The following is a 10,061-nucleotide window of genomic DNA, read 5'->3' as shown; positions in this document are numbered from 1 at the left end:
ATCATCATCATCATCATCATCATCATCATCATCATCATCATCATCATCATCATCAATTATTGGCCAGGTGGCCATTTTTCTGGAATGCTTTGACTATGTCTTCATGCACGGCAGAATGGGGTTGGACTTTCTTGTGGCCTCTTCAAACTCTATGATTCTTTCATGATGATGCTGATGCTGATAGGCTGAGTCTCCCTTATCTGAAATGCTTTGGTCCATATGTGTTTTGGATTTTAAATATGAAATTTATTTATGTTTTGAATGCACCTTATACACAAAGACAGAAAGTAATTTTATACACAATATTTTTAATAATTTTGTGCACAAACCTTCAGCATGCTCAGGAGTCACTATCTCAGCCTCCCATGTGGACAATTTTGGATTTTGGAGTATTTAGGATTTCAGAATTCTGAATAAGGGAGATTCAACCCAGATGATGATGATGATGATGTCTGAGTTGCACAGTCCACCAGGTGTTACTGACTGGGGTTTATTTATTAAATAAAATATGTATGCCTTGCCTTTTATCTGAAGATCTCAGGCCATTCAATTGTGTGAAGAGAGTGGTGGACTAGAGAAGCTGTTGCTCTGATCCAAAATGAATCCTCTTGCACTCTTAACGTGAATAAGTTTTGCCTTCTAACTGTGACTCCTGGTGCCTTATTGCAATGGCATCCATCTTGTGCCCAGCTCTTCCCCAGGAGAGCATCTGCCCCGCTTTGCCCATGGGCTCATGAGTGCCCCCTAGGGCCAGTGTCCGGCAGGGGCAAATCCATCTTACCAGCCATCTACTCCGGCCTTCTGCAGCTCCGAGATCCCAAAGGAGAGTGACCCCATGAAATCGTTCCTGCTGGTCAGGTCCCAGTCCCAGATCTCCACAGACAATCTCCGGTCCTTGTCAGACTCTTTCAGCTGACTGGAGAAAGGGAAAGAAAGCAGGAGGGGAGATGGAGGAAAAGAAGAGCAAAGGGAAAAGTGGTTGAAGGGCATATTTTATTTTATGGCAGGAGCTATCTGCAAGCTTCCCTGCCTTTCGCACAGGCATTTGATCAATCAATGGCTCTGAAAGGAAGCGCGTGCTTCGCAAGCGCCGAGATTTCTTGACAGGCTCCCCTTCAAATGGAGAGAACATTAGAGCGGTCTTGCCATTTGAAATGCAAGGCTTTGATCAACAGAAACTGCAAAACGTTAACAGCATTTCTGAGCTGCACAGACTGGATGGGAAGGAGAGGAAGAAACCAAGATAGAAAGACAAAGCACCCCAGCCCCCCATTTAAATCCCTTTAGCATTTCTCAACGGTGAAGAAAACAGGAGATTTTAGACTACATGCATTGTATGGAAGCATCAGTCCTACAAGGGAGGAAGGACGGTGGAAGGAAGATCTGGCACTCCCAGGGATTTCCAAAGAGGCCGACATCTTAAGAGAGCCAGCATGATGTAGCGGTTTGAGTGCCAGACTAGGTTTCTAGAAGACACTGGTTCAAATCCTCTGCTTGGCCATGGAAACCCTATGGGTAACCTTATGCAAGTAATATTCTCCCAGTCTCAGAGGAAGGCAATGGTGGGAATACTCCTCTGAATAGATCTTGCCAAGAAAATCCTAAGAGAGAGTTGTCATAAGTTGGAGTCAACTTGAAGGCACATAAACAAAGGAGACGCAGTGTGGTGTAGTGGTTTGGGTGTTGGAACAAGACTCCAAGAGACCATGGTTCAAATCCCTGTTCAGCCATGGAAATCCCTGGGTGACTTTGAGCAAGTCACCCTCCTTTAGCTCCAAAAGAAGACAATGGCAAATCAATGGAGAAACCTTGGCAAGAAAACCCTAGCGTACAATCTCCATATTGGAGCCAGTATGGTGTGGAGGTTCAAGCTTGTCTTCCTTTGGGACTGAGAATGCGTGACTTGCTGAAGGCCACTCAGATTGTGTCCATGGCTGAGAAGGGATTAATAATAATAATAATAATAATAATAATAATAATAATAATAATAGAAGGTGGGTTATAACAGAATACATAAAAACATAACATATGCATAACTAAAATTACATATCCCTTTATCCCTTAGTTTAAAACTAAAATACCAATACTATAAATACAAATTAAAACCAATTTAATTCTGGTCTCCCAGAGACCCAGTCCAGCACTCAAGCCACTGCATGACTACCAACTAGAGTAGACCCACTAAATCAGCTGTTCAATGTCAATCCCATTGATTCAATAGGCTTAGACTAAAGGAGTCACCAGAAGCTTGGAGGTCAGGCAGGAAAATCTTCCACTGCATCTGCCTCTGGGACAAGCATTGCTTCTGATCTTCTAGAAAGGGCATGGCCTCCTCTCATGTGATGCATGGCCTCCTCTCATGTAGCTAGGACCTCTGACATGGCTGGTGTCAAGTAGGTGGTACAAGGAGGTCTCCCAAGTGATAAGGCGGGTAAAGCAAGACTTGGCTATTTGAGGCTGACTTGATACTGAGGGCAAACTTGGGTCCATCTAGCCTGGCTTGGCCATTCTCACTTCCTCCTCACCAGCCCTTTAAGCAGAGATGAATTGAACCCGGGCCCTCCTGAATGCAAAGGAGTTCTACCATTGAGCTGTATGGTCCTCTCCAATCCTTAGAGCAGGGATGGGAATCACTCAGCCTTCCAGAAGTTACAAGTCCCAGTATCCCTCACCATTTTCTGCACTGGCTAGAGCTTTCTGGAAGCTGCAGTCCAACAGTATCTGGAGAGCAAGCAATTCCCACCCTTGCCTTTGAATGAAGGATCTGGAGCAGGAGGAAAAGAGCAGTCCACCAAGACACACCTTCCACCCGTTTAGGAGGATAAAGCCAGGAAGACAAGAAAACCAGCCAGCCACTGAGAACTGCCCAGAGTTGTACTCACAATTTAAAGGTCTCGTTCCACTCAGGATTCAAAGAGCATTTGATGGTCTTAGTCTTCTGTTTGCTCTCACTCTTGGGGTCAGGGATGAGTTTGAGTTTCACGTAAGGGTCTGACAAGCCGTTGGGATCCATAGGAACTAGGTTTTTAGCATCTCGTACTAGAAAGGGAAGAGACAAACCCGGCAGTGCGAGGTGAGAAAACATTGCCCTCCTTTTCTCTGGTTGTGGGCCCTGAAACCCCTGAAAACACCCAACCTTTGAGACCGAGGTGAGTCCCAACAGACATTGGGCTTAGAAATAATGTTTTTTGGTGGTTTCCCCCTAAACCATGGCTGTTTGGCTCAGTTCTAGAAATTACACTCAGGGCCAGCCCAAAGAAGAAGCCATGAGACATTCTACATGAGAAGACACCATCTGAAAGGACACCAAGAGTCCACCATCAGATGCACAGATGACCCATACAATTGCCCACCATCTGGCTGCCAAAGAAGCTTCAATTAAGTAGCAAAGTAATTACCGTCTAAATGGATCAGCAGCTGAGCCAAGTTTGCTCTTATTAAAATATAATGACAGGCAGGAGAACCAGAAACCCCCAGGAACAACTGTTGTTCAGCTGCACTACATCCCCCAAAACTTCCTTTGTTCCAGATTATCCAAAGAGCCTCCTGCAAACTGGAGTCTGGACGTTTCTGTTTGCAGAGGAATAATGATTCCCTCCAGTCACGGCAGAAGATAAAAGTTCCTTGCCATCTATTTATGTCCAGCAACACAAGTCAAAAGGCTCTGGAAGGGATCCCAAAATGGAGAAGTGCAGAGGTCAATTCCATGCCCTGAAGCAGAACATCCTAGATGCAAAGAAGTATTTCAAAGATGCCCAAACTAATGTTCTCCAAAGGCAGCTGAATGTGAAAACTTGATTATTCCACTCCGGTATATTACATCGGAAGTCAAACAGAGCTATGCAAATACTCTTGCTGAGATGTTAGAGGTTGTTTAAATGGTTTTTCATGCAGACATGCCCAGGCATTTCCAAGCAAGCAATGTCACGGGTATTGCAAGGAGCTTTGCACTCAGCTGGGTTGGAGCAAAGGATCGTCTCACCCAGGACAGGCACCCGATGGGAAGCCCACCTGCAGGGTGCAACCGCAATACTCTTATTCTATAGTTTGCTAGGGTTTGGTATCCAGAGACATCCAACTTTTAATATGGGAATCTCCACCAGACAACCAGCCCAAAGTAGCTTCCTCAACTCTTTCTTGAAAGACTCCAGGGAAGAGGACTGGATCTCTTTCACAAGACATAATTATAGCACATTGGTTTGACTGCCATGGCTCCATCCTACATAATCCTAGTGTAGTTTGCTAGGAACTAGAGACCGTCAGTACGAACTTTAATACTCCACAAAACGGCAAATCCAGGATGCTCAGGATGCCACCGTGGCAATAAGTGGGTCAAGTGCTACCGTTCTGTAAGTGCAAGAAATCTCTGACATGGGCAGGGAGGAGATTGATCCTTCACTGCTTCTCCCCGAAGAGAAAAATACAAAGAGACAGATTCATCTTATCTGTTGGAGAAGAGTTTGACATACTCCAACCCAGAATTCCATAGCCTTGAGCCAGAAAAAGAGTTAAAGCGGTGCCAAACCGGGTTATCCCCGTGTGGATGTAGCCTAGAAACTGTGTTTCCTGCAAATAACAGCCCAGGAGTGCTTCTGTCGAAACATACCCAGGAGATAGCCATTTTCTCCCATCTCTCTTCCCGGCTCCTATCCTGGCGGGGATGTGATAGAAAGCTGCAGACGTTTCTGCTGGATGCATCGGCTCAGCGGTGGACTACAAACTGATCCCTTCTAAAAGAAAAGGGGGGAAAGCACCTAATTTAATTAGCCCTTGGAACTAATCAATGCCACGTTTCACCCAGTTTCAGAAGCGAGATATATCATTTGGAGTGGGCTTTGTGAGAAGGGGGCAAAGGGATTTTAATGGCATTGGAGGTGAAGTTTTGCAAGGGACAACAAGAGCGAGGCAGAAACAGAGGAAAAACACTGGAATGGCTGCCAAACCAATGTTATCTCAAGGGCTTCATCTGGGTGAGAGATGGTGGATCTCCTTTGCAACCAACAGAATCTGTCCTCAAAGAGCGGATCTTGAACTCGCCACCCCATGAGAAAATGTTTGTAGCTGCAGTGAATATCCACAGAAATTCCCATTGGGAGGCAGAAATTGCACTCCAACGTTCCTCTGGAAGGAAGGTTTCACTCAAGGTAGTTCATGACCTGCAAAGGTGGCTATAGGGCATCCGACAGGGACTAAGCAGATGACTTGGGATCATGTTGTTCTTGCCACTTGAACATGCAAACATGGCCACAAGAAGGGTCCAACGGTGGAGTTGCCAGCCCTTAACTGTGGTCACAAGGATGGCCACTCACCAAGTCACCCTTATCAGCACTTTCAGGCTAACCCAGAAACTTCCCCATTGGTCAAAAGAATGACTGACCTACAATAGATTGTTGTGCCACTAAAGTCTCAAGGGAGCAGAGGTCATTTTTCACCCTTCCACTTGAACTGGGAAGGATCCTCCCAGTAGGTAAGGCAAAGGCTTTCATGGCCAGCACCATAGTTTTCTTGTGGTTTTTCAGGGATATGGCCATGTTCTAGAAGCGCTTACCTCCGACTTTTTGCAGCATCTGAGACGGCATCTTCAGAAGGTGGCATTCCACCTCCCAGCATGGCGGCTCCACCTGGTCCCCCAGGACCCTTTTCTGGAAAAACGAAAGAGAAACGATTAGCCTTCCCTCCTCCTTAAACCCCCAACGTAATCCATAGGCTGCCGATGACCTTTGTGCAGAGAAAGTCCTAACAAGAAAAAGCTCGAGCGTCTCTGCAGCCTCCCTCTGCAAGCTGATGCGCCTAATTATGCATTTCTAGCCTGTTTATCTAATGGCAGCATAATTTGTTCCGGCTTGGGCCAACGCCTCACTATCATCAGCTCCTTCGATTTGCACGATCAGCCTTTGCAGGAGGAAAAGAGAGGGACGGATGTCACCTTCAGATGCAGAAGGACTTTGCAACTCCAAATGGCTCTGAGTGGCTCAACGGCCAGAAAGATGGATGCATCCCTGACCCAACAGTAATGGGTGTCTTCCAGAGAAGACTCGGTCGAAGGCAAGGGGTGAGCATTGGGGGTCCACAGCACATAGGTAAATCACATTGCTCCAGTGGGCCTATTTCAGTTTGGGCTGGCAAGCAGATACACAATGTTGTGTAAGCTTCTCTCTGAAATGCACGCTTTACACAAAAGGAGGGGAGGAAGCATGGAAATAGGAACAAACCAACAAGGGACAGAACAGAGAGAGGAAGACCTGGTTGCTGTCCCAGGGCACTGAAAACTCCCAGATTTCACTCAGGGCGGTAACTGTCTCCACCCCACACCCTCCATATTATTGCCCTAGGTCCCCCAGAAACCTAAGCTTGCTGGGGTGAAGGTAGTCCAACAACCTAGAAGTTAAGAGGCTAGAAAAGGCTGGGTTGCAGCCAAAGGAGTAGCAGTTTCTGCTACAAACTAATCCCCATTTTAAGGGTGTGTATCTCACACACTTTACAACAGTTTATATACCACTTAATTGTCACGATTTCATCCTAGGGAATGCTGGGATTGGTAGTTTGGGAGGGTACTTTGAATTCTCTCTAGGCAGCTGCAATCCATCCCTTCAATGCTATTCTAAGAGACCCGAAAAGAGAGAGAATAATTAAATCACTATATTTTGGTACTGAAGTCAGGCTGATGAATTTCAGCTAATGCCAATAATGCTGATCCAAACCCACGAAGGGGAAAGGATCCCAGTTTCCCAAGGTCAGGAGTAAGGCAAGAAGTGTGTTCTTTCTCTCCATAAGGATGGGACATATTTACTTATATTTATTATTTCCAGGATTTGTTCTGCTGCTTTCTGCCACAATGGGGTTTCAAGGCAGCTCAAGCCAACTCAGGGCAACCTGTGACCAACTCATATATGACGCTATCCACCTTTGGGTTTCCAGTGCAAATGGCCTATATTGATTGCACCCATTTGCAGATGCTGCATTCACAATCGGTTACTTTTTTGCTTTGCAACAGATGCCACAAAGCAGGCAACGCGGGCAGCCATGAAAGATTGGGGCTTGGTTTATACAGGGACACAGGGAGAAATCCGCACCAACGAGGAAAAAAGAAGAGGGCTTTGTCCATCCGCCGGAGAAGAGAACCTTGAGGCCTGTAGTGCCCATCATCCTGATGGCTCTTGGATCTCAGACCAAACACCTGCAAGACGCCATAAAAACCCCCAAATCCCTCAAAGGCACCAGCGCCACCTAACAGACGACATTGCTGCTGTCGCACAAAGTCAGGCGAATTAACACAAACGGCGGACTCCAAGGTCACCTCTAATTAAGTGGGTGGCACAGTGGTACGATTAAGCACTAAGTCAAGGGCAAATATTCCTGAATAATGTTTCCATAGTCGCAGCCAGGCAGGCAAAAGGCCAGGAGAAGGGTGACCTTGTGCATCAATTTCAGGACACAGTAAAGAGGCTAACTTTTGTTGGAGGAATGTTGAGAAGAATCAGGGACTCTGGTTGATTCTTTGCAAACAAAACATGACTTCTCTGCGTGAATCTTGTTGCCTTGAAGAGCACTATGTGTGTTTCTTTTCTTCCCATTCAGAAAGAAAACTTCTTGCAATGGAAGAAAGAAAATAATTGTACAATGAGATTTCCATACTTGTGGGGTTATGGGTGATGGACCCCTGCAAAAGTGGAAAAAACTGCAAATAAAAAACACCGAGAGAATACCTCTCTAGCAATCTCTAGGTCCTCCAACACACTCTAGGTTAACAGATCTGCTGCAAGTTGACCATAGAATTGCACTGGAGGACCTACAAATGCGTGAAAGAAGCGTTCTCTCTAGGAATCTCTAAGTCTCCAGCACAAATTCTGGCAGACGTTGACCATAGAGTCACACTGAGGACCTACAGATTTCAGAGAGGATATCTCTTGGCTTGCTTCACAAACGAAGATTCAGAGAACTCACCCGCGCTTGCAGCGCATTGGTGACTAAAAAGGCCAATCCGGGATAAACAGGTTCGGTTGCAGAAAGCCACAGCGGAAAGTCTCCTTAGGTGATGTTTCCGGGTTGGCGTTCTGTCTGCATTTTCATTTCTCTTCGAGACTTGTTCGCGTGAGCTTCGAAAAAGGCTGCAGCATCGTGGATAGAGTGCCTCCATGCCCTGAGATGCGAGGCCAGGGCCAGACCATTGTGTGGTGATCATTTGGCTCAGCTGAGATGGTTGTCTCAGGGAGTCCTTGATCTCTTCTTGGTGGGCGCCCTCACGCTCTTGGCCCGTGGCGGATTCACCGTAGAATACTATTTTGGGCGGCAAAAGGTCCTTCATCCGAGAATGGTTCCGCAAAGTATGGCCTCAAGGCTGGTGATCCCGGCTTGCTCATGACAGCAACATTCGTCACATAGATCAGTTCCAGTGTAGTTTAGAATTGTGGGGCGTAAACGACGTCTGATGAAAGCGCAGGAGAAAGGATCGCTAGGTGTTGGGCGAGTGTGACCCAGGTTTCAGACACATAGAGGAGAATAGACAGTACAATGGCTCTATATCCACTGATTTTTGTGCTTTCGCCTCAAGTGTTTTGTTACTCCAGGACTCTTTTGTAAGAGCCTTCCGAATTGCACTATATGCCGTTGCCAGCCTGCGGATTGGTCTCTTTAGCAAGCTTGGCGGTCTCAGGAGAGATGCTCCCAGGTAGGTGAACTGCTGGAGGACGTACTTAAGCACAGATGTGCATACAGGATGTGGGGAGGGTAGTGTTTTCTTCCGGAGGTGGCCAGCTGGTAAAGAACATTCCGGTTTCGTCCAGTCCAAGAGCTAGGGCAGCTGGTTGCACAGCAGGATGTGTAGGGCGCTGCAGCGGCTTACATGGGGGCACAAGGGCAGCATCGTCAGCAAAAAGCAGATCACGGACGTAGATAGGTAGGGAGTCTTAGTGCGGGCCCCTCAGGCGGCTTATGTTAAAACAGCCTACATGGCGTACGGTAGCGGTAGATAAATGCCATCTTCTCTTTGAGAATCTGCCGTAGCCCTTTGGAACATCGGCGGAAGAAGAGTTGTAAAATAGAGTTGAGGGCGAGGAACACACCTTGTTTCACACCATTAGTTTTTTAGAAAGGGCTCCGAGAGAGCGTCGACCCATATCTGACTTGACTTTGGGCTGGGCTTCATGAGCAGGATGATATTTGAGGATTTGGGGGGGGGGGAATCTAGTCATTCCAGATCTGCCACAGACCTTTTCTACTCACAGTGTCGAAGGCTTTGGTGAGGGCGACAAATGTTACATAGAGTCCTTTGTTCTGGCTCTCTACATTTTCTTGCAGTTGTCTAAGGGCAAATACCATGTCTGTAGTGCTCTATTAGCTCTAAAGCCACAGTGGCTTTCAGGGAGAAGCTTTCTGTAATAGTAGGGACTAATCTGTCAGCAGTATCTTGCGAGATCTTCTGCAGGGACTTTTTGTATAAGTGGTGTAGGTCTGAGTAGAATTTGTCTTTCTCCGCAGGGTCGGCTTGCATAGTTGGGGCATATATACTGAAGAGAACAACATGTGGGAGGCGTAAGGAGATAATGCGATCAGAGTGTCCTGTTGGCAAGGTTTCGAGTTTGGAGGCAATGGAGTTTTTGATCATAAAGTCTATGTCTGAAAGATGTTTTTCAGTTTTGGGTTTGCCAGACCAGTAGAGTGTGTAGCCGGCACCGTGTTCTTTAAGGCTGCCTTCCTCATGGAGATGAACTTCACTAAGAGCAGCGATGTCGATGTTAAGTCGTGACAGTTCATGGGCTATTAGGGCAGAACGACGCTCAGAACGTCCACTGTCTGCAGAATCTTGCATGGTTCTGATGTTCCAGCATGCAAGCGTTAGTCTAGTTGCACCTTTGGAGGCAGGTGTGTGCCTTTGTCTCTTTGTCTTTGTTTGACTGCATCAGAAGATGCCCGTTGGCCGCGGCTAGCCAACCAGGTAGATGGGGATGAGCTTTCTTTAGGCCACCTTTTCTAGGCCCCTCTCCATATGGAGCAAGCAGTGCTCTCCTTAAAAAAGGCTGCTTGGTCATTCAGGATGCTGCCGAACAAGACTGTCATCCCCG

At 46.8% G+C, this 10,061-nt stretch overlaps 2 protein-coding genes across 3 annotated transcripts in view; both read right to left on the bottom strand.

Annotated features, from left to right (window-relative positions):
- The window catches only part of TNRC6A (trinucleotide repeat containing adaptor 6A), a 292,395-nt gene that overhangs the window by 203,140 nt on the left and 79,194 nt on the right, over positions 1-10,061 (bottom strand). The gene's annotated exons all lie outside the window — the stretch shown is intronic.
- Positions 1-10,061, bottom strand: part of PRKCB (protein kinase C beta) — a 117,074-nt gene that overhangs the window by 43,738 nt on the left and 63,275 nt on the right. For both annotated transcript variants that reach the window (XM_042480876.1, XM_042480875.1), the window contains exons 6-7: positions 2,883-3,039; positions 782-916 (exon numbers count right to left, since the gene is read on the bottom strand). In XM_042480876.1, the coding sequence (XP_042336810.1) occupies positions 782-916; positions 2,883-3,039 (292 nt within the window). The remainder of the gene's footprint in view (positions 1-781; positions 917-2,882; positions 3,040-10,061) is intronic.

The sequence above is a fragment of the Sceloporus undulatus genome, chromosome 8 (genome assembly GCF_019175285.1).
Source record: "Sceloporus undulatus isolate JIND9_A2432 ecotype Alabama chromosome 8, SceUnd_v1.1, whole genome shotgun sequence".
In the NCBI taxonomy this organism is placed as follows: Eukaryota; Metazoa; Chordata; class Lepidosauria; order Squamata; family Phrynosomatidae; genus Sceloporus; species Sceloporus undulatus.
The sequence above is the reverse complement of the archived record's forward strand: the minus strand, read 5'-3'. Positions and strand labels throughout refer to the sequence as shown.